At 35.4% G+C, this 25,712-nt stretch overlaps 1 protein-coding gene across 8 annotated transcripts in view; it reads right to left on the bottom strand.

Moving 5' to 3' along the window:
- Positions 1 to 25,712, bottom strand: part of MYO9A (myosin IXA) — a 269,375-nt gene that overhangs the window by 100,235 nt on the left and 143,428 nt on the right. For all 8 annotated transcript variants that reach the window (XM_030875073.2, XM_030875076.2, XM_030875075.2 and 5 more), the window contains 4 exons: positions 23,257 to 23,332; positions 10,458 to 10,601; positions 8,916 to 8,955; positions 2,565 to 2,687 (listed from right to left, as the gene is read on the bottom strand). In XM_030875073.2, the coding sequence (XP_030730933.1) occupies positions 2,565 to 2,687; positions 8,916 to 8,955; positions 10,458 to 10,601; positions 23,257 to 23,332 (383 nt within the window). The remainder of the gene's footprint in view (positions 1 to 2,564; positions 2,688 to 8,915; positions 8,956 to 10,457; positions 10,602 to 23,256; positions 23,333 to 25,712) is intronic.

Below are 25,712 nucleotides of genomic sequence, written 5' to 3'. Positions count from 1 at the left end.
GGTTGCACTGGGTCTTAGTTGCAGCAGGCAGGCTCCTTAGTTGCGGCTCACAGGCTCCTTAGTTGTAGCATGCAAACTTTTAGTTGCAGCATGCATGTGGATCTAGTTCCCTGACCAGGGATAGAACCCCGGCCCCCTGCATTGGGAGCATGGAGTCTTCACCACTGCACCAGGAGGGAAGTCCCTAGATCTGTTTCTAATGATTGATTTTTTTCTCCCTTGCTATGGGTTGTTTTTTCCCTGATTCTTTGCATGTCTAATAATTTCAGATTGGATGCTAGTGTGATTTTACATTGTTGGATTTTGTTATATTTCTTTAAAGAGCAACAGACATTTTCCCCTGGGGCTGTTAAGTTATAAAGGATCACTCTGATTCTTTCAAGACTTGCTTTTATTAAGCTTTGTGAGGGCAGGTCCAGAGCAAAACCTTGGCATTTGTTTGGATTCCCTCTCCCTGGGCTATAGCAAATTGCCTTTATGCAGTAACCTGGGACTTGCCTCAATTTCCCTCTTCTCAGGGATCATAATCCTGCAGTGCTTACTGTCTAATATCTAAAAATATTCTATTCTTATCTTTTGTCCAGTTTTCTAGTTGTTTATAGCAGAAGGGCAATTCCTGTATCGGTTAATCCTTCATGAGTTCTATGATTTCATTTTGATGAAAGTAAATATTCATTCACAAGAAGTGTATGAAGTCAAAGACAGCTGGGTGCCATCTATCTCCATCACTTCTAATTTCCTCACCTGTACAATAAGAATGACAGTATTTATCTCACAGAATTGGAGGAAAAATAATGTATGTATATAAATTTTTAGTAAAGGATCTGGAGAATATAGTACTCATTACTTTTATAATACTTAACAATGTATTAGAAACATTAAAGATGACTCTTTTTGCAAATGTTAAACACAATACATGAATTTAATTTGAAAATATCCATAATTCCTGAATTTGGGGGATTTTAAGGGACATGATAGGATTGTAATTATAACTAAGTTTTCTTGTAGTAGCTATAATGTGTACTCTTCAGATTAAAGTCTGAGTTTGGTATACAGGCACCTGTAAAAGATCCAAGGTAACAAAATAAAGGACACAACAGCTTAATGGTTCTACCCTTCATAATTATGAGATTAATGCTTCCTTTTCAGATACCAAGCTCACCACGTTACCTTTTGATCAGAATTTGGCTTCCCACCTTGATCTGCTAATCAGGAGGAAATGTGATCATGAACTAAAAATTATAACAAGTCTGCCTATGACTCTTATTTCTCATTGTATATTAATAAACTTTGATACTGTTTTACAGCAGTGTTTATAGTTTATCAGTCAGCATGATATTTTTGTTCCCTGTAAATTCATCTTTGCATTTCTAAATCCATGAAGTGAAAACCCAAACTCTGGGATGTGAAGACACCACCGAGGTATAGACAGACCTGTCTGGTCAAGCAACATCTCTCTCTTTTTTTAAATAATCAAATACCATTAACCCATAGGATTGTGGTTTAAGAAGGATTTTTTTTTAATTCATGGCAGAGCTTCCATTATATATTCAATTGTCTTTCCTTTAACTTTATTAGCACCTAATAAGTTATAAGTTGTTTGGCTCTTCGATCTTGTTTTTTTTTTGTTGCTGTTTTTTTTTTTAAAGAGCACTTTGACCAAGTAGCTTTTATAGAATCAAATTTTTGTCTAGGCCTACCGTGAAAATTGTCTAAAATAAAATGACATTTCTAGCCTACAGTTTGAAGAACTGTGCTTATAAATCAAACAAGATCATATCCAGTGATATGTTAGTAGATAATTTACATTCAGGTATCCTGGATTAAACAGGAGCATTGAAAAACGTGATAACATAGAAGTATAGCTATCGGCAGATAAAGAAATTTTTAGTTAACAGTGAACGACACTTCTGTGATAAAAGCATGAGGTAGAGTAAAATTATGTAAAGCACTGTTTCCTTTAAAATTTTCAGCTCTTTTTCATAAATATCTAGCAAATGAATAGAATGTTAGAGATGATTTGAGAAGAATGGGAAGAATTCGAAGAGAATTTTGTAAAGTTATTCTGGAGGTTATTTGGTTAATTGATTATGATCATATTTATTCCTAAATGCCCAGTTACAATGAAAGGAACTGGATTCCTATATACACAAAACTAAAATAAACAATCAAGAAAAAACTTACAATTCCATTGAGTTAAATGTTGATGGCAGTAGCATGAGGTTTAAATATATAGGGAGAAATATACATCATTATGTTAACAGTGACCATATCTGGGCAGTCAATTTTCTGATGCTTTTCTCCTCACACTGAAAATAATAAATTACTCTTTGGGATATGCACTATCCAGAGATACAAGGATGAAAAACAAAAGCACTTGACATTTTTTCCCCATCTTTGGTACTTCCATCCAAAATGGCCATTATAGTATAGCTTTTTAGTCACATGAATCATATCCCATTCAGGTATCTTGCAGATCACTTTGACCTTACAATGTCAATCTGAACAAAACAAATTCCTCTTTGTTAAAAATAAAAGGAAAAAAAGGTAAAACAGGAAACAACCTGAAACTGGGCACTGATGCTGGGAGGTTTCTTCTTCTTGTGCAAATGAAGAAGAGACTTGGTAATGCGATCCTGTAGGGTCAGTCTTGTCAGGTGCTTTAAAGACTTTACTTCTAGCAAGTGCTGAAAAGCAGGGGAAAAAAATCAAATTCTTCATATAAATTAATCTAAGAATAGGAAAAACAAAATTGTAAGCCAGTTTTCATTATTCATGCGTATAATGACTGTGGTGAATATGAGCAATTAATATTCAATGTCCATTTTTACCCTCCTTCTGCTTTCTTACAGAAGCTTACCAGCTAAAAAGAAACTACATTTCCCAAACTCTCTTACATCTCAGGTTCTGGATGTGATTTAAGTTCATCAATTCCCACACGTGAAACTGGGAAGGTCTAACTAAGGCAGAGGCTTTGGCTACTAGCTTATTTCTGCTGGCAAACATGTACACAGAAGTACTTAAGTTTTCGGTGGTCCCAGTGCCCAGGCACTACTTTTTAAAGTGTTGTGAGGCAGAGTGCAGGGCATTTGTGTTGTCACTGCAACTCTAGTAAAAGCACCTTAGCCCTGAAGCCAACAGTTGTAGCAGCTTCTTGATTCCTGGATTACATACACCGCAGGTGGTATGAGCCTGGAAGCAGCACCAGCGATAGTGGCTTCCTCATTTCCTAGCTTTCTGAGTACAGCTGAGGTCAGTTCTGCTCCGTTGTTTTAATACTTCTGATGACTTCTGTAAGCACCTCTTTGAATAAAGTCCCTTTCTACTTAACAATATCTATGGTTGTTAGTTATCTGCAACTGAATCCCGACTCACACAGATAATAAATTAAATTCAATCCCTGGGCTATACTGTAGGTAAGCCAGGAACACGTACACAGAAAAAAAGAAAATGTAGTCCCTATCAACCCGCATCCTGAGGTCCTAATTATTAATCTTAAAAATAAGATATAAGTTACACATAAAGCAACTAAAGAATACAAAACAGGACACTAATAAAGTATTTTGGAGCTTTTTTTAGCTAATCATTAATCAATTTTTAAAATCCTACTAATTTATGGCTGTGAGTTTGTCAATGGAAAAAATGTATCTATACAGTTGTGCAACTGCATATGTTATTTTAAAACTAGTAAAATTTTATTGTATGAGAAGCACAGAATTGAGTTACAAGTATGACAAATTAAAAGACTAAGAAATATTAATTTTGACAAGATAAACATTAAAAAAAAAAAACTTCCAAGTGGCATTAAGTACAATATACATTTCAACAATTCCACCTAAGAAAAAATATTTTCAATAATGACAAAGACTTATTATCCGTATATAAGAACTGTAAAAAAAATCCTTTAAAAAATACATCCAGTGATAATAAATGAGCAGAAGACTTCAACAGGCAATTCTCAAAATATAAATGACAAGTAACATAATGACAATCAATCTCACTTTTAATCAAAGAAATACACATTTTCTTTTAAGGAGATTTTCTGCACATCAGATTGGCAAACATAGTAAAGGCTGATAAAACCCAGTATACATGAAATAGGCATATTTATGCACTGTTCTTAGGAATGCAAATCATTATAATCTTTCTGATAAACCATTTCACGTCTACATATTTATCTAAGGAGAGCTCTGAATGTTATTTCTGACAATGTACTTCAAAAAAATAGTGAAAAATTCTAAACAAAAGCAATAAGGAACTATACAGAATTTTTTTCATAAAGTATGCTTCATTCACACAACTGAATACTATACAGCTCCTAAAAATACTGTAACCTATATTTACTGACGTGGAAAAATATCTGCAAATACTCTTGACCAAAAAACCCCACACAAAACAATAATATATATGTAAATATATATAGTACATGTGTATATTGAATTTTGAGAGTTTATACTTAATTTTTATTAGTATTTTTGAATTCTTACAAAAAGATTCATTGTATATTAAGAAAAAAATAATTTCATATACTGGTCAGGACTCAATTAGAAGAGTTGTGTGGTTTACCCATAAGTAAAATGAAATTATCACCGAAGCCTAAAATTATTGCCCCCCCCCAACATTTAAGATACTTCTGATAAAAAGACCTCGGAAATGGTTGCATTTTATAAACCATATCTAAAGCAATGGTAAAATTAATTACTAAATGTCACTATGTGAAAAAGGGTCAGATGAACTGTGAAAAATACAAGTAACTATTTTTTTTTTAACTATTAAAAAGTCCTTCCCATCAAGGAATTTAATTAGAAAGGTAAAAACAAAAAAAATCCACATTCATTCTTATCTCAAGGTCTTTCTAACCTTTTCATTTGCTTGGAATACTCTATAGCTAGACCTTTACATTGCTTGATTTTTCTTAGCATTCAACTTATAGCTTAAATACCCAAACTTTCTCATGAAGCTATTTTCTTAAATACCCCAAAGGCAGCCCCCATCTAAATCAATAATATGTCATTTTATTTTCCTCTTTGCACATAATATCATCTAAATCATCTTTTGTTTAGTTATGTATTTTTTTCTCTTTCTCTAAAAGGATCGCTATGAGAGAGCAAGGATTCTCTGACTGGACTGTTTATCTCAGCACCTCCAATGCCTAAAACAGTGTCTGGTACTGCAAACTCAATAAATATTAGTTTGGATAAATGAACGAATGGTTAGCAAGTAATGATTTTTGAACAATGTTTCCTCAGCAACTGGAGACCAGTCTCTTGTCCACAAAACTCACCATGATTAGATCTATCAACAAATATTCAGTGATTACTACAGATTCTGTTCTAAGTGCCAGGAATACATTGCATTCAAGTACAGGGAAACAGACTATAAGGAAATTAAAAAATAAATGATAATCTGAGGGTTATTAAGATTTATGAAGATGATAAAACAGGGCAAGGAAGAAAGGAGAGACAAGGCGGAGCAGAACAATGTCGAAGACAGGAGGCTAAGGAGGCAAGAGAGAGATAAATCCAGTCAAGGGAGAGCTTCAATAGTCCAGTATGATGTGACAAAAACCAAGAACTGAACTGTGGGCCCAAGATCTAGCAGAAAACAGATACGGAGTTAATTCCTTTCTTAGGTCTTCTGTTCATTATCTACTTTATTCCTTTCTTAATTCCATCTTCATTGTTTAGCTTATTAAGATTAGTCAGTTCATTCTTTTTTAAACAATTATTTACTGCTTGCTGTGCAAGGTGCTGTAGCCACAAAGGTTAAGAAGATATTGCTCATGTTGTTAAAGACAACTAAAATGCACAATAAACTTACCTTCAACGTTTGAGCCTGAGTGACTACAAAAATTCAGTAGGGGAGTGACAAACCAAAACAGCTTTGGGGATCAAGTCTGAGAGATGAGCAGGGTGTCAAAGTAAAAATGTACAACAAGGGAACTGTCAGTAAAAGATTGAAAATTCAAAGGTAGATCATATTAGAAAGGTATATTTAATAGAAGTGATGGTTTCAAGGTATGAGAGGGAAAGTACTCTCTAGGAGAGAAATGGAAAGAACTATCAAAACAGAATTATATTAACAGAAGGCTAAGGGCTGTTGGATTATATGTGTTGAATATTTGCCTGTGTTTATTCAGAACTGTAATAAAAATAAAGCATTCTAAATCCTACCTATATCAATAAAATGAGGTGCCCTTAATACAGGTGACTGAATCTTATTTCCAGTAGCGATAAAAGTTGTAGGGATGCGTACAATAATGATTCATACTCAAGGTAAGAAAGTGGCTGCAGATTTCACAAAAGAGCAAAAGGGAAAAGAAGTTCAGGTTATCTACACTTCTGTTGCTTCCTTCCACATCACATAAATCTAACTTAACGCAACCAAAATATCTTAATCAGCAAATGACCATAGTCAATGAGGATATAGGATCTGTCACTTTAATTTTTTTTTTTTTGTGGTACGCGGGCCTCTCACTGTTGTGGCCTCTCCCGTTGAGGAGCACGGGCTCCGGACGCACAGGCTCAGCGGCCATGGCTCATGGGCCCAGCCGCTCTGCGGCATGTGGGATCTTCCCGGACCAGGGCACGAACCCGTGTCCCCTGCATCGGCAGGCGGACTCTCAACCACTGCGCCACCAGGGAAGCCCGCCACTTTAATTTTATTAATATATACTTGTTTTGCCTTGGTTTGAAATGGACTGAAAGAAACAAGCAAAACACAAACACTCATTAAGCATAATTAGAAAAAATAAGGCATATTTAAAGAAGGGTAGGAAAGTAAGATGAAGAGTGAGGTTACTAAACAAAGCACACATCATGCCTACATGTATGTACACAGATGAGCCACAGCTTCAGCTCTAACATTCTGGCAGCAAATACGAAGAAAATACTTATTATTTATTGACTACTAATCATGCACATACCAAATATATATCTCTCATCCTAACATATATTATCCTCCACATTACAAATGAAGAGACAGAGGTTAAGACAAGTTCGAGAACCAACTCCAAAAATCAAAGAGCAGGGACTTCCCTGGTGGCACAGTGGTTAAGAATCCCCCTGCCAATGCAGGGGACACGGGTTCGTGCTCTGGTCCAGGAAGATCCCACATGCCGCAGAGCAACTAAGCCCATGCGCCATAACTACTTAAGCCCGCGTACCACGACTACTGAGGCCTGCGCGCCTAGAGCCCATGCTCTGCAACAAGAGGAGCCACCTCAATGAGAAGCCCACGCACCACCGCAGCTAAGAGTAGCCCCCGCTTGCTGCAACTAGAGAAAGCCCACACACAGCAGCAAAGACCCAACGCAGCCAAAAAATAATTAATTTTTTAAAAAATCAAAGAGCAGGTAACAGATCCATCATTTGAATGTAGGTCAGTTTGACTCCAAGGTCTATATTCTCACAGACTATGTTGCCTCTCTAATATTAAATATATGTACTTGAATACACAAGACACACTAAAATAAACAAAAGATTAGCCATATTTAAATTTAAAAGATTGAGAAATAGATGGGATTCCCATGACTGATGATTGAATGGAATCGTTCACTTCAGATGTATCCAACATATTCTTGTTGTCTATCATGTAAAGTTTAAGAAGTTATAAAAGAATGTATATATATGTATAACTGAGTCACTCTGCTGTACAGCAGAAATTAACACAACATTGTAAATCAACTATACTACAATTAAAAAGAAATAATTTATCCATTTGAGGAGAGGGTAAAGAACAGCACAAACACTAGGTCCAGAGGTGGCATTCAAAATACAAAAAGGCTAGAGAGACAGTGAAGGAAAAAAGAAAGACAAATGAATGATAATGAATATTTGACAATAAATGTAGTCTCCTCTCTTTCTCTCTACATAAAATTGTTTCATGTAAGACCATAATCACAAACCACTTAGGTAACTTTTCTTTGTGGCTTAAAACATATTTGTCACTACCACAAACCACATCAGCAGTACATTAAATTTTCTTTGGAAATATAAGGTGACTTAAGTAGAAGGAAAATTAAAGACAGATTCATTTTCTTCTTTCTTGAACTAGAGAATCATGACAATAAATAGCTCTTTTTCAGTTCTTTTAGAATTTTGAAATTATGCCCATTAACAAAGTTACAAACGACAGGACTCCTTCTTTGGGAGAGCACAAGAGAAAGAAAAACTCAGTAAGATTTTTCTTTCTTTAGTAAATTTAATAAATATTTTGGAATGTAGATTAGAGTAGGCAAATTACAACCCCTGGGTCAAATCCTGCCCACTGTTTTTATAAGATTTATATGGTTGCAAAAAGAATTAAATAATATATGATGGCATGTGAAAATTAAATGAAATTCAAATTTCAGTGTCCATAAATAAAGTTTTATTGGAATACAGTCACTCTCATTCAGTTACATATTGTCTACAGCTGCATTTGTGCTATGATAGCAGAGCTAAGTAATTATAACACAGACCAGAACAGATAAGCCTGCAAGCCTAACTGGACCTTTACAGAAAAACCTGGCTAACTAATGTTAACGATGATGAGAGTTAGGTAAGCATTACTTAGAAATTATTTTTAAATCAGATAAAATTCAGAATTTTATCTTAACCTGACTCAAGGAGAAATGAAAAGATCTTATGCAAAGATGCAATTACTCAACAAAAATTTACATTTATATTCAGAAGCTCTTCAAACACTAGAAAATGGGACATATCACAAATATTTACCTGAACCATTAAACTTGGCCATTTCATAACATCCAGCATTATTTCTAAAATGGTTTCAACTGAATATACACAATTAACCTCTATTTTGGGTACAAATAAGATATTTCTTTTTTTGTTTATGAAGATCATTTGCATGAATAATAAAAAAATAATTATGAAATGGGGCACTAACAGAAAAATTTTTTTCGTAATACTCACCTTTGGAAGGCCAGGCTTGGATTTGAAATTTTTGTTTCTCCTATAGAGATAAATCATACATTAGGAAAAAAAAAAACACGGTAGAGACGAATGATTTCAAGGTCTCTACTAAAACAACAGATTATATACCCATTTCCAAGTTATAGGTCGCCTAAATGAAAACACTGTCTAATTCAACTAAGCAGTCACCTTTGGGAAGGACGGATAAGAGAAGAAAAGAGATGCCTGCTTTGTAATACAGGTACAAACACATTTAAGCCCGATGATAAGTAACATAATGTACATTCAAAGCTGAAGTTTCATTTTCTTTTGGATGTTAATAGGGCTCTGCATTCTTAAACCTAAAGAGGCATTGTTTCTGTCATTTTAAACTTAAATAGATGCCTAATTTCATGAATTTTTAAAATGTACTTTTCACTAAGACTCATGATCTTCCATTTTTAGAAATTAAAAATTCTCCTTTGCCCTTTTTTCCCTTATTCATAATTCAGTATCACACTTATATCAAATCTTTTTTATTTTTAATGACTACATACAGGGAATAAAGCCCAATGCTTATGAACATGGGCTGGGGTGTCAGGAAGACCTTGGCTTGAATCTAAGCTCTTTCACCTACTAATTCTGGAGTATAGCAAGACTTATACAAATTGAGCCTATTAACACTGTTAAGCGATGATTTAGGGATTAAGGAATCCAATTCAGTCACACTTCCAGCTAGTGGTCAAAAAATATGCTTTGGAAGTGTTTGAAATATGTTGATATAGGTAGCTAAGAACTTTTTACTTGTCTACCATGCATGGTTATATCTATGTCCTCAAACCAGTTCTAAATCAGGTAAGGAGGAATGGCAGGCTTGGGTTAAGTGTTATATATCACCATACAGGTGCCCCTTGAACAACACAGGTTTTGACTGTGCAGTTCCACTTATAAGTGGAATTTTTTTTCAACAGTTTTTTCAAAACTGTATGCTTCTTCTCTTGTTAATTGTCTTTCAAGTTACTGTACTTGATCTGAGGTTGGTTGAATCTGTGGATGTGGAATCACAGATACCGAGGAGCAGTGGATATGGAGGGCTGACTACAGGAAACACACAAATTTTTGACTGTACAGAGGGTTGGCACCTCTAACCCATGCAGTGTTGAGGGGTAAACTGTATATGGCCCCATTCACCACTTCATAAGGGATTTTCCTGCCCAATTTGTTAGGATTGCTAGAATTAAAGGACAACTGAAGTTAAAGACTAGGAATCCTAAAAAGAGCTATCAGTTTTTGCTCTCTCTGGATGTAGGGTCTGTTAAAGAGCAATAAAGAGTCATCTCCATAATAAGTATATTCAGTCTGATTCTCCTGGTGAGATGAAAACAAACACCAGCTTTATAATACAGGAGACTGTCACAGCTCTAAATTCTGACTACTTTTGAGTCTTGTTTCACTCAAAATTCTACTCATGAAAATAATGCTTCATGATCACCTCTCTTCATTTTTAGCCAGAAATTTTAAATCAGTCATAAAAAGCAATCCACATTATTGATCAATACTAACGTGAGAATTCCATGGGCTCTCTCCAAGAGTTTGCTGCTAGCTGAATTAGCGAATATCCCATCTTTATCAAGCAAGGAGGTGTTACTGGATAGTCTGCTCTGGCGAATCCCAGTTCTGCCATTCCAGGCAAAATCAAATGTTTCACTGTAAAAAGTAAATAGAGTACAATGTGCTTTGTTAATTGAAACATCCCTAAAACTCTATACATTTCTTAAAAAAGTAAAATAAAACTTTAAACACTAAAGTTAAAATTTAGAAAAAATGCTAAACCAGCAGAAAATGGTTTTATCAGAGAGATTACTGATTAATTTGGCTTATCTTTTACTCTTTCAGAACAAAAAATTTCTACGGATTCTAGCACATTCACATTCAAATGTGCATGAAGGTGAGCACATCATATAGCTAATACCTTTAAATATACCACTTAACAAACAGTAAATAATATAATGTATTAAAATATAATGTCATGGCTTTTGTCTGTGTTTGAAGCCCAAACCCTCTTTCCTTTTGAAAAAGGATATATTAGTCACTGAGTGTAACCGCTTCTTTGAGTTTCACTTCTTTTCGGAGAATACTCATGTACGTAAAACATTAATAAAAACTGTATGCTTCTTCTCCTGTTAATTGTCTTTCATTAGTTTAATTTACAGGCCCGCAGCCACTGAACCTAAGAAGGCAGATGAAAAGTTTTTTCTGCCTGACAGTTTCATACTATATAATTTGATTTATATAACATTCGCAAAATAACAAAACTACAGAAATGAAGAACAGATTAGTGAGTGCTAGAGGATAGGAAAGGGACATGGAAGAAGGATAATACAAATAAGCAGCATGAATAAATTCTTTTATGATGATGAAAGAGCTCGGTATCTTGATTGTGGAGTTGGTTACACAAATCTATACATGGGATAAAACTGCAAAAAACTACCCAAACACACACACACACACACACACACACAGATTTTTTTAAATGGTGAGAACTGTAGTCTAATTAATATTAATGTAACAATGTAACTTTCCTGGTTTTGATAATATACTACCAGTATATAAGATGTCATTTAAGGAAAACTGAGTGAAGGGTACATAGGACTCTATGAACTATTTTTTTCCTTTGTACTATTTTTGAAACTTCCTGCTTTTGAAAAATGGAATATAACCTTAAAATATTTATTTTCCAATTAGTTCTTTATTTAAACTATACTACTTTTTAGATAGCCAGGACAATATCTTAAAATTCTTGTAATAGCTTTGTTCTGTCCTTCTGGTCAAGCTTCTTACTAAGAACAACAGAAGATAAAATAATAATCAAACATGCAAAACTTTATCTACAAAAATTTTCATCAATATCAAGAAAATTAGAAACAACCTAAATAAACAACAATTGGAAATAAATGAAAGAAGTTATATTATAACCACCCCCATGGAAGTCTATAAGGTCATTAAAAATCATGTGGGAGCAGCAAAGGAAACCATAAACAAGACCAAAAGAATGGGAGAAAACATTTGCAAATGAAGCAACTGACAAAGGATTAATCTCCAAAATTTACAAGCAGCCTATGCAGCTCAATAACAAAAAAACAAACAACCCAATCCAAAAATGGGCCGAAGACCTAAATAAACATTTCTCCAAAGAAGATATACAGATTGCCAACAAACACATGAAAGAATGCTCAACATCATTAATCATTAGAGAAATGCAAATCAAAACTACAATGAGATACCATCTCACACTGGTCAGAATGGCCATCATCAAAAAATCTAGAAACAATAAATGCTGGAGAGGATGTGGACAAAAGGGAACACTCTTGCACTGTTGGTGGGAATGTGAACTGGTACAGCCACTATGAAGAACAGTATGGAGGTTCCTTAAAAAACTAAAAACAGAACTACCATACGACCCAGCAATCCCACTACTGGATATATATTCTGAGAAAATCATAATTCAAAAAGAGTCCTGTACCAAAATGTCCACTGCAGCTCTATTTACAATAGCCAGGAGATGGAAGCAACGTAAGTGTCCATCATCGGATGAATGGATAAAGAAGATGTGGCACATATATACAATGGAATATTACTCAGCCATAAAAAGAAACGAAATTGAGTTATTTGTAATGAGGTGGATGGACCTAGAGTCTGTCATACAGAGTGAAGTAAGTCAGAAAGAGAAAGACAAATACCTGTATGCTAACACATATATGGAATCTAAGAAAAAGAAAAAATGTCATGAAGAACCTAAGGGGTAAGAGAGGAATAAAGACACAGACCTACTAGAGAAGGGACTTGAGGATACAGGGAGGGGGAAGGGTAAGCTGTGACAAAGTGAGAGAGTGGCAGGGACATATATACACTACCAAATGTAAAATAGATAGCTAGTGGGAAGCAGCCGCATAGCACAGGGAGATCAGCTCGGTGCTTTGTGACCACCTAGAGGGGTGGGATAGGAAGGGTGGGAGGGAGACGCAAGAGGGAAGAGATATGGGAACATATGTATATGTATAACTGATTCACTTTGTTATAAAGCAGAAACTAACACACCATTGTAAAGCAATTATACTCCAATAAAGATGTAAAAAAAAAATTTTAAAAAAAATAAAGTAGAGAGAACTCAGGGACGGTAAAAAAAAAAAAAGGCTCATAATATACAGTTTGAGACACAGAAATGAGAACTACTCCTAAATGGTATTAAAATTTACATTTCCATGTCAATCTGTCTTAGTCCACTTTATAAGAAAATTGTTTCAAGTCTAGGCTTGTTGAGCTTTGCTGAGATCTCAACTAGGCAAGTCAGTTTCCATATCTAATATTTCTTAAAACAATATCTTATTGACTGCTGAGGGGCTTCATATTAAATGTCTTGAAGTTGAAAATGATACTGAACTTTAAGAACCTTAAAACTTTTTATTTGTATGCATGAATGTTGCCAGTCTTTGTCTTATCTTCCCAACCAAATCATAGGGAAAGGTGTTTTGTTTAACTTTATATCCCCACAGTGTCTAACATAGTGTTACCCACACATAGTAGGTGCTGAAGAAATGTTGGTTTTTTAAATTGACCCCACCTGTTTTGAGCAAGGTCTTCATATTACCCATCCCAGTGCTTCATACAAATGCTGCCCCTCTTGTCTCATTTATCCCCTTACTTTGACCTCCCTATGATTTCCATAATCTCTCCTTCATTTTTTTCTTTAATCTCTCTCTGCCACCCCTCTGCCCTGCTCCTTCCAGCCCTAAGTGGGACAAGAGGCCTTATGCAGCATCCTCATCTCAGCACGTGCTGGCCTCTGTGTTTGGTGCTGGGGGAATGAAGAAGACTAAGCCGTGGTCCCACTCACAGACTAGTAGGGGACAGAGATGAGCCTGAGATGAACAGACTAGTAGAATAGGGGACAGAGATTGTCATATATCAACAGTGACAATAAGTGTGATAAATTCTGTAATTGAGACATGTACAAAGTGATATGATAGAAAGGAAGCAACCTAAGTGTCCATCGACAGATGAATGGATAAAGAAGATGTGGCACATACATACAATGGAATATTACTCAGCCATAAAAAGAAATGAAATTGAGTTATTTGTAGTGAGGTGGATGGATCTAGAATCTGTCATACAGAGTGAAGTAAGTCAGAAAGAGAAAAATACCATATGCTAACACATATATATGAAATCTAAAAAAAAAAATGGCTCTGAAGAACCTAGAGGCAGGACAGGAATAAAGAGGCAGATGTAGAGAATGGACTTGAGCACACGGGGAGGGGGAAGGGCAAGCTGGGACAAAGTGAGAGAGTGACATTGACTCTCTATTTTTACATTTGGTATTTTACACTACCAAATGTAAAATAGAGAGCTAGTGGGAAGCAGCCACATAGCACAGGGAGGGCAGCTCGGTGCTTTGTGACCACCTAGAAGGGTGGGATAGGGAGGGTGGGAGGGAGACACAAGAGGGAGGGGATATGGGGATATAAGTATACATATAGCTGATTCACTTTGCTATACAGCAGAAACTAACAATGTAAAGCAACTATACTCCAAAAAAGTTGTTTAAAAAAAAAACCATGTGGGAGAACAGTATTTAATGGCATAAAGAGCTGTCTGCATATATTATCAAATCTAAATATTGTTGCATGATACAGTTTTAAGACAATTATATTTATATACATGGAAAGAATATTTACCAAAAAAAATTTTAATGGACAAAATAGACATTTATTCAAAGAAGATATATGAATCATCAAAAAACATATACAAATCACTAATAAGCACATAAAAAGATACTGAACATCATCATTTAGGGAAATTCAAATCAAAACTACAATGAGATACTACTTCATTCCCTCTAAGACAGGCAATAACAAAATGACAAGAATGTGCAGAAACTGGAACCCTTACCCATTACTACTGGGAATGTAAAATGTCCGAGCCACTCTGGAAGACAGTTTGGCAAACTCTCAAAATGTTAAACAAAATAGACAGTAACCATATAACACAGCAATTTCATTCCTAGGCATGTACTCAAAAGCACTGAAAACACATCCACACAAAAACTTGTATATGAATGTTCACAGCAGCATTATTCATAATAGCCAAAAAGTAGAACCCAAGTGTTCATTAACTGATAAATGTGTAACCAAAATATTCATAACATGAGATGTTACTCAGCCATAAAAATTAATGAAGTACTGGTACATGTTACAACGTAGATTATTGAAAACATGCTAAACGAAAGAAGTCTCACATAAAAGGCCACATATTGTAGATTCCATTTATATAAAATTTCCAAAAAATATATATTTTTTCCAGAATAGGCAAATCTACAGAGACAAAAAGTAGATCATGTTTACCTACAGTGAGTGACAGTACGAGAAAAGGAAACATTCTAGTAAGTAGGAAACTTCTTTTTGAACTGACTAAAATGTTCCAAATTAGATTTTGGAATAGTTGGCCAACTCTTAAATGAATTGTATACTTTAAATGGGTGAAATTTTGTGGTATGTAAATTATATCTCAATAAAGCTATTTAAAACAAGGCCTCAGAAATCAGCAATGCTGTAACTAAAAGGAAATGTGGCGGTGTCTTCAAAATTCTGAAAAGAAGTTATTTCCAACCAAGAGTCTATACGCACTCAAATTTCCGATCAAGTGTGAGGGCAGAATAAATGCATGCTTAGTTATACAAGGAATCAAAAACATGTTCCTCCTATATATACTTTCTCATGGAGCTTCTAGAGAATATGCTCTGTAAAAGTTTACAAAGTAGATCTATAAAAGGAAATAATGGTAGAAAAAACTGTTGATACAAAACAGAAGAATAACATAAGGAATGACCAATACAAAGGTAAAGACAGATGTGTGATAGATCTAGAGAACAAACCCCTCTGATCAAAAAAATGCCAGCAGAGATTTCTACAAGAAGATGAAATTAATTCAAGATGCATCTGTACATGATCAGAGGAAATTAAAACAATTGTCAAAAAAGCTTAGGGTTGAAATGGATATAAGCACCACCAAAGTGTAGAAGAAAATCTGGCTGAATAGGTGACTTTGGACTGAGGAAACAATTATTTAAATAAGTTATTAAAAGGACAAATAATAGAGAAAAAATTAATACATTTAACTACATTTACCATTTTAACCATTTTTTTTTTTTTTTTTTTTGCGGTAAGCGGGCCTCTCACTGTTGTGGCCTTTCCCGTTGCGGAGCACAGGCTCCGGACGCACAGGCTCAGCGGCCATGGCTCACGGGCCCAGCTGCTCCGCGGCATGTGGGATCTTCCCGGACCGGGGCACGAACCCGTGTCCCCTGCATTGGCAGGCAGACTCTCAACCACTGCGCCACCAGGGAAGCCCCCATTTTAACCATTTTTAAGTGTACAATACAGTGGCACTAAGCACATTTATTGTTGTGCAACCATCACTACTATCTATCTCAGAACTTTTAGCCAAACTGAAACTTTGTACCCATTCAACAATAACTCCCCATGCCCTCCAATACTATATAATATTATATAGCAACTAAAAAGAACAAATTACATGCCACAAGATGGATGAATCTTAGATAGATATTACTGCGGAGAAAAGTCACAGCAACCACATACTATATATTAGTATTTCTAAAACTCAAAAACTAGCTAAGCCAAATGACTCTTTGCTTAGAAAAACATATGTTTATTGTAAAACTATTTTTTAGAGCATAGTAATGGTATACATAAAATTCTGGATAGCAGTTACCTGTGGGGAGAGAGGGAGAATGATCAGAAAATATATGATAAAAAAGTGGCTGCAGCAATACTAATAATCTTCTGGTTCTGAACTTGGGTGGTATTCATTTTATTGACATGCTTCCTAATGTACATGTGTGTTTTGTATATTCCCTTGTATCAAATGCTACCTTAATGTATAAAGACTGAATCAAAGCTTCCTATTAAACATGTATACTGCACACTTCTTATGTTCCATTTCAAATCCCGTAAGTCTTACCTCTTATTCTAGCTGCTGCTATTGCAAATGGTACTGTAACTAGTCATACACACAAATTTTGTCCAGCGTCAAACAGGTGCTGCTGGCAGCACCTAGTTTCAGACTCCAGACACTTGCCTCTTGTCTGATGTAGGCTTCTGCTCTGCACTTACACAAGCAGAACTCTCTGTGGGGCTAGCAACCCCTGGAGCAATGGATTAGTCCCTCCTCTTTTCTTCCTCAAGGCAAATAGATGGTCCTGAGACACAAATCATTAAGCTTCTCAATTGGTCCCACAGGGTTGAGCAACCAGTGGCCAACTCATTCATTGATTCTTGTATGGATTCTCCATCTTTCCCTTTTTTATTCCCATATCCCCCCTCCTGCTCCCTAGGATAACATTCTTAAATAAGCTACATTTATAAATAAACTATTTGGTGTTTGCAAAATATTATTATTTGCATAATAAGCTGCCATAGCATACTCCATAGCAATTGTTTATGTCAGCCTCCAGCTGAAATACCACGAATTTGACAAAGTCATAAATTCACAAGGACAAAGAGTGAGAAGGAAGACTATGCAAGGGACAAGGAAGAGTAAAAGTTTAAAGTTGACAGACATGTAATAACAGATGTAGTAGACTAGAAAAAATTAAAACCTAAGTATATGTGTACGTCAGAATCATAGAAAAGGGGAGTCTATAGGGGTAGGCATGATTGAGAATACACATATGCTCGTGTGTGTGTGTGTGTGTGTGTGTGTGTGTGTGTGTGTGTGTGTGTGTGTGTGTAGAGGCTGGGGTTTGGAGTGGGAGAGAGGCTAAAACAACAAAATGTAAGTTGTTCTCATTCAGAACTCTGGAAAGGGTCAGATATTAGAGATAACTGGTACCACTGCAAGGGTGATGCTGAATGGGGCTAAAAATAGGAAGTTAGTTTGAAAGTCTTTAAAAATGACCTAGATCCTTACTCTTACCCTATATAGTGAAGTAACATTCCCTTCCTCAAACCGTTCAAAGATTTTACTTTATAGAAAAGTTGGAAACACAGAATCTCAGGAGAAGTCAGAGACATTAGGCATAGCTAAAGGTAGGGGTGGGTGAGGTACACTGAAAATAGGAGGAATTAAGTGGAAGTATGCGTATGGAATCATGAGAAGCCCAGCTACATAGCTAGAACATCAGTAGCCAGATTTAAAAGCTATAGGCAGGGAAAACTGACTGACCCAAGAGAAACAATCTAGAGATAGCAGACATTGGAAGTCACCAACTAAACACTGAGATCCCCGATTAATAACAAAATACATCTTCTAGCCCAAGAATCAACTGAGTGCATCTGTATATCCAATGATTTATTCTCTCTCTCTAGATGAAGATCTCTCAGGAATCTCAAAGTAACATGTGCAAGCTGAAACTATCACTCCCTCTTCAAAACTGTTGCCTCTTTTATGTTCCCTACTTAAGTACTAAGCCAGAAATCGAGAAATCATCCTTAATTACTCTGTCTCCTCACCCAATATATTCCACAAGTTTTATATAAGACATAGATTCCCCCCACTCTCTCTTTTCAGGAAACGAAGGCTACAAGAGCCACAATCTCAGAATACAAAGATAAACTGAGCCAAGAACAAATTTTTGGTGACTCCCAAACCCGTGCTCTTTCTCCTATGTGTTATGTAAAGGCTTAAAATACAGCAAAAAGGTTTTACTGGTATTTTACACACTGAGTAACAGGAAGAGTCCCAGCATTAGAATGGCAGGCTCAATGGTGAAGTAGAAGGTTGGAAGTGAAAGAAAGCAAAAATAGGCTGTGCCTATTTTTAAGAGATGACAATCAATGGGATGCTGGGGAGAAAGAAAAAGCTCTGTGGGTACTTAAAAATCTTTGTGCCAGTTGGTTATTTCAGTGAAATGACTTGACGTAGGTATCTGTCTCAGTTTTTCTAGGGGCTTCCCTTAGCTTAGCACATTGTTATTAAGATTGATGGCATACACAACGTCTTTGTTCTCTATATACAACGTACTCCTTATATATACATTAGATCACTGTCATATATTTGTTGCATACATACAAAAATTATTTGCACAAAGCACAGAAAATCCAACACAGACTTCTCATAAACATTGAATCCTCATAAAATCAGATGAGAGACATATAGATTTTCAATTTTCCTCCTTAATACAGGTTCACATCAATGTGTACCCATGACCACCTACTGCAAGCCATCATCTCTTGCCAGAACTGCTATCCAATCCAGGGCCTCTCCAAATCATTCTCCATAAAGCAACCATAGAGATTCTTCTGAAATATCAGTCAGTCCCCTGCTTAAAAGCATTAAATAAATTCTCATTACCCTTAAGATGAAGTACAGCCTCTCCAATACGGCTAACAAAGCCCCACATGAACTAGCCTATGTCTATTTGTCTTTCTAGAGTCGACTCTCATCATTTCTCTCTTCTTACTCACATTCTTTTCATTCTTTATTTGTGCCATGTTCTCTAGAGAGAGCTCTCTTTTTGCTCCTGGACCATCATACAGGTTGCTCCTCTGCCTATAAAACATCACCCTCCTCTTCAAAGGGCTCACCCTTACTCTTCACTCAGATAACAGTTTAAAAGATTCTTTTTCTGAAAAACATTTCTGAGGCATCTGGCCCCATATCCAATTCTTTAAATACAGTACTGGCATACAAAATTTAAAAGTCCTCCTCTATGTTTCCATGGTATCTTATATTTCTCCAATCATATCACTTATCACATCTATCTCACAAAATATTGAATCTCCAGTTTCTGCCACACGACCTGGCACGAAGTACTTGTTAAATAAACAAATGATCTGGCAGAACGAGAAGTTGTCTCTGTCTTAATTTATTGCTTTATTTTTCTCTCAAGAACGATCTGACCTTCAGGAATGGAGTTACATGCAAATAATGCTCCAGTAAAAAAGCCACTAATTTTTAAAACAAAGGACAAACAAAACTATGTAAAAACACACAAATATCATTTAGGATAACCAACATACTATATATTAAAGTGAAAAAATTTGGAAAAGACTTTTGAAACAACTATAGAATACTTTTTTTTTTTTGCGGTACGGGGGCCTCTCACTGTTGTGGCCTCTCCCGTTGCGGAGCACAGGCTCCGGACGCGCAGGCTCAGCGGCCATGGCTCACGGGCCCAGCCGCTCCGCAGCATGTGGGATCTTCCCGGACCGGGGCACGAACCCGTGTCCCCTGTATCGGCAGGCGGACTCTCAACCACTGCGCCACCAGGGAAGCCCTATAATACTTAATGTTTTAAACTTATACTAAAATATGAGTATTATTTCATACTACTAATTTGCTATTATTATATGAACTGCTAATCACATATAACTGCTTACATTAATAACCAAGTTCTGTATTTTTTCATTAGGGTAAACAAAATACACTCTAAGACATGATCAAATGCCATGAGATTTATCTGGCTGTAACATATGAGAAATTACTCCAAGCTGTTTTATGTGACATCAAGTCATATTGGTTCTAAGAGAACCTTGAAATCCATTCACCTTTATAAATCATGTTAAATATGATAATTACTTAAAAAACCCTAGTAATAAATTATTTGACTTATCCTTCAAAAAAAGTATTTATTTTTGTTCTCATTGTTGCATTTTATAATACAATGTCTCAGATGGTAAGCAGTCATTTACCCAGATCAAGAGGAAAAGTTGAATTTAAACAAAAATAACACTTTAGACAGTGAGTTTTCAGTTGCATTAAGAACAGAAATCAGGATCCACACATGCTACATAGTCAACTCTTAGAGGATAGGTTTATCCCAGTACTCAAATATGTGGTTATCAATATAGCCAAAGTCCTAAAAAATGGTGTCATAACCCACGAGTTTTAATGAGACATTCTAGTTCCTTAATGCCCTGGTATTAGCATGATAGTACAGCAGACCCCATTTAATTATAAAACATACCATATACTTCCACAATGTGCAAATTCATTATGTCCTTGTCTACAATAAATTCTGATAATACTCTTTTTGCCCCTTAAATAACAAGTTTCCAAAGGTATATTTTCCCAATATAGGGTGGTATATTTTATTCTTCACACAATCTTCTCTACAACTATTCAGAAGAGCTTTTTCCATCTAGGAACGAATGTATCTTTGAAACCAGGGCAGTCTTTTTAGTTATTCACATTAAGTGTCACTTCAGCAGCCTCTATTTACCATCTCTGCTTCATGATATGTAATTATAGGCTCTGTACTTTTTTCAAATCATATTTTGATACAAAGACATCTGTTTCCAGTTTATATCCTCTTACCAAAAAGCAACTGCCCACTCAACATTGATGAAAGTTTTCTCTCTCACTTGAGGAATATTTGCACTGGCTAAAAATAGTTTTACATTTGCGTTTCCTTGTTTTTATACAGACTACATCAATTCTTAGTCCTAGATCACCAGCAAATTGGATGTTCCACTCTTTCATTTAAGAGTCACTTATTAGGAGTGTTCCATAGGGAAGGTCCAAAAGACTCCACTTAGTAGATACAAGCTCATGATTTCATGACTGATTTGATTTTCTGAGTATCTATTGTTCTATCCTCTCTATCTTCTCACCAATTTTCTCTAAAATATGTCTAAAATAAACTCACCAATACAACAAACACAAGCGGGGAGGCTCTCTTGTTAAGACTGCTAGCTGGCCTTTTCCTGATAACATTACTTCAATGCCACATATCTTTCTTTATCTTTCTTTATTGTACGCAAAGGAAAAGAATCAAGCTGGTGTGATCAATTTCTCTGTGAGGAAGGGTCTCAAAAATGAGCTTATACACATCTTTACAAAATCAGTTTGTCATTCCATGAGTGCCTAAAATCACCTTAACTGCTTGAGCCCAGACCAATCTTAAACCAATATATCAGACTATTCCAACTGACATATAAAAAACAGAAGCCCATATAGATCACTTCAGGCATCCAAAATTGAAAGCAGTACAAAGAAACATAACTGGGAATTCCCTAGCAGTCCAGTGGGTAGGACATGGCACTTTCACTGCGGTGGCCCAAGTTCAATCCTTGGTCGGGGAACTAAGAGCCTGCAAGCTGCGCGAGTGGCCAAGAAAAAAACAAAAATAAAAACTAGGAATTAGGAAAGTTATAACCATTAAATTGCTTCAGGAAATGCAACAAGGCACAGTTCCTTTTTTTACCCAAATCAAGAAAATGAGTTCCTTAAGTTAGGGATCTCTAATGACCAGGGTGAGAATACTGCCAATAGATTGAAATAAAAAAGGTACACAGGTCACCAGATTAATGATCTAATTTGTTCTTAGGTAAAATCTAACATGCACATATAATGGTGATTTTCATCGTCAGCCAACTGTCACTGTTAAGAAAACAAAATGCATGCACTATTATAAAGACAGCCAGTAGTTCAATTTGCTGGCGTTAAAGATAAGTACAGTTGAGGTTGGATACTTGGGCTGTGATAGCTCTTGCAGGTTAAAATAGTGAACCTAGACTTCTTGTAATAAGCAATAAAGAGTTATAAAAAAAAGTTATGGAGCAGAGAAGTGATAATATATATTAGAAAGACATAGTAACTCAAAATGGAAAACCTGATCAATGAAATTATACTTTAATTTTAAATGACTGATCATCCTAATCTTGTATCTTACCAGGACACTAAGAAGCTCAATTCTCTTGATGTTTAAAATGTACACAGCAGACTCTAGACACTAAACAATGCTCTTTTGTACACAGCAGACTCTAGACACTAAACAATGCTCTTTTGCTCATTTAAAGTACAATCTTTATAAAACAGTATGTGTAAAGGAAAAGGAGCTTTATTTACAAACTCAAAAAATTACTTACATTTGTTACTTTCAAATTTTACTTAAGAATTCTTCATTGAAAATGGTAAAAGGTAAGCTTTGGGTATCACACTCATCAAGAAAAGGTATCGGACAGTTTGTTGTAAATCAAACTACTCAATTATTACTTACCAATAAGATTTCTCCATGGAAAGAAGCAGAATACCCATTACTTTTGCAAAAGACATTTAAAACGCAAGAATGGTCTCAGAAATTAAAACATATGCACTCATTTTTAATTATCCTGGGGAAACTTTTTTTACATTGTACAACCACTTTACTAGAGGCAATCTTAGACAATTTACTGTACTGTTAACTCTAACCTTTTTAACTTATTACACCATTTACAAAAGCTTTAAGAAATTAAAAGAAAAAAAGGCCCGATTTACTGCATACTTTTAAAGCCACAGAAGTATTAATAAGAATTCTAGTTATTTCTTCTTTATGTCCTTGAAAACTTAAGCCAAACATACTTACTGTTGGTTTTTTTCATTTAGAGTATTCATTCCCTGAAGATCAGAAAGAGGTGTTCTGGGATTTTTCCGAGTTATACCTAGCATAGAGAAAGCAAAAACTTTCAATCAGTGCTAAGATAAACTAAACATGAAATAATTTTTCTAGGAACAAATGAAATTAATATACTTCAATAGTAAATATTTGCTAAACATATCAGAAATGTCTAAATAATAATAATATGAACCAATCCCATGACTGTTACTTATAAATTTGACTTAGTCAACAATGAAACCAATTCGGGAATTTAATAATAAATTCTTTAATTTCTTCTCTCATTTAAATATTATCAGGAAATACAAGGGTAACTGGGCTGAATGTCTAGAAGTATACAAACTCATTTCTTATTTTAATATTCAAAAAATTCCTAATGATTCCTTTGCACCATTTTTCAGCAACAGGATATTGCTCCTATAAACTACAGATTTTAGAGATCAATTAATCTTACATATAAAGACACTAAGAATCAAAGATGACGAATTGCTTCCTCAAGAATTACCAATATTTTTTAAACAAAAAATCTAATTAAAAAATGGGCAATGAACATTTTGGTACATGACTCTTTTTGAATTATGGTTTTCTCAGGGTATATGCCCAGTAGTGGGATTGCTGGGTCATATGGTAGTTCTATTTGTAGTTTTTCATTGCAGCTCTATTTACAATAGCCCGGAGATGGAAACAATCTAAGTGCCCATCATCGGATGAATGGATAAAGAAGATGTGGCACATATATACAATGGAATATTACTCAGCCATAAAACGAAATGAAATTGAGCTATTTATAATGAGGTGGATAGACCTAGAGTCTGTCATACAGAGTGAAGTAGGTCAGAAAGAGAAAGACAAATACCGTATGCTAACACATATATATGGAATTTAAGAAAAAAAAAATGTCATGAAGAACCTAGGGGTAAGACAGGAATAAAGACACAGACCTCCTGGAGAACAGACTTGAGGATATGGGGAGGGGGAAGGGTGAGCTGTGACAAAGCGAGAGAGAGGCATGGACATATATATATACACTACAAAACGTAAGGTAGATAGCCAGTGGGAAGCAGCCACATAGCACAGGGATATCAGCTCGGTGCTTTGTGACCACCTGGACGGGTAGGACAGGGAGGGTGGGAGGGAGGGAGATGCAAGAGGGAAGAGATATGAGAACATATGTGTATGTATAACTGATTCACTTTGTTATAAAGCAGAAACTAACACACCATTGTAAAGCAATTATACCCCAATAAAGATGTTAAAAAAAAAATAGGCAGAAGACTTGAATAGACATTTTTCCAAAGGAGACACCCAGGTGGCTAACAGGCACATAAAAAGATGCTCAACATCGCTAATCACTGGGGAAATGCAAATCAAAACCAAAATGAGATATCACCTCACACCGGTCAGAATGGCTATCATCAAAAAACACAAATAATGAATTCTGGCGAGGATGTGGAGAAAAGGTAGTGCTCATACACTATTGGTGGGAATATAAATTGGTACAGCCACTGTGGAAAACAGTACGGAGGTTTCTCAAAAAACTAAAAATGGAACTACCATATGATCCAGCAATTCCACTCCTGGATATACATCTGGAAAAAATGAAAACACTAATTTGAAAAGATACATGCACTCCAATGTTCATAGCAGCCCTGTTTATAATAGCTAAGACATGGAAGCAACCCACATGCCCATCAACCAACACTTGGCTTAAGAAGATGTGGTATATGTATACAATGGCATATTACTCAGACATAAAAAAAAAAAAAGAAATACTGCCATTTGCAGCAATGTGGAAGGACCTAGAGAATATTATGCGTAGTGAAGTAAGTCAGACAGAGAAAGACAAATACTTTATATGACTTATATATGGAATCTAAAAAAAATACAAATGAATGTATATGCAAAACAGCAACAGACTCACAGATACAGAAAACCAACATGTGGTTACCAAAGAGGAGAGGGAAGCAGGGAAGAACAAAATAGGGGTATGGGATTAACAGACAGACACAACTATATTTAAAATAGTAAAAGTATCTTTGAGATAACGATCTTGTATGTGGAAAATCCTAAGTAATTCACACAAAAAATTAGGACTATTAAACAAGTTTAGCAAAATTATAAGATATAAGATCAATATTCAAAAATCAACTTAGCAATAAACAATTGGAAAATGAAATTAAGAAAACAATTCCATTAATAATAGCAATAAAATAATATAAAAGGAATAAATTGAACAAAAAATATAAAATATCTACTGAAAAACTACAAAGCATCATAAAAAGCAATTAAAGAAAACCTAAATAAATGGAAAGCCATCCATGCTCATGGACTGGAAAACTTAATATTGTTAAGATGGCAGTGTTCCCCAAATTCATCTACAGATCAATGCAATCTCTATTAAAATTCCAGCTGCCTTTTTTTTTTTT

This window comes from Globicephala melas, chromosome 2 (genome assembly GCF_963455315.2).
Source record: "Globicephala melas chromosome 2, mGloMel1.2, whole genome shotgun sequence".
NCBI lineage: Eukaryota > Metazoa > Chordata > Mammalia > Artiodactyla > Delphinidae > Globicephala > Globicephala melas.
Note: the sequence above shows the minus strand (reverse complement) of the source record. Positions and strands in the feature narration are given on the sequence as shown.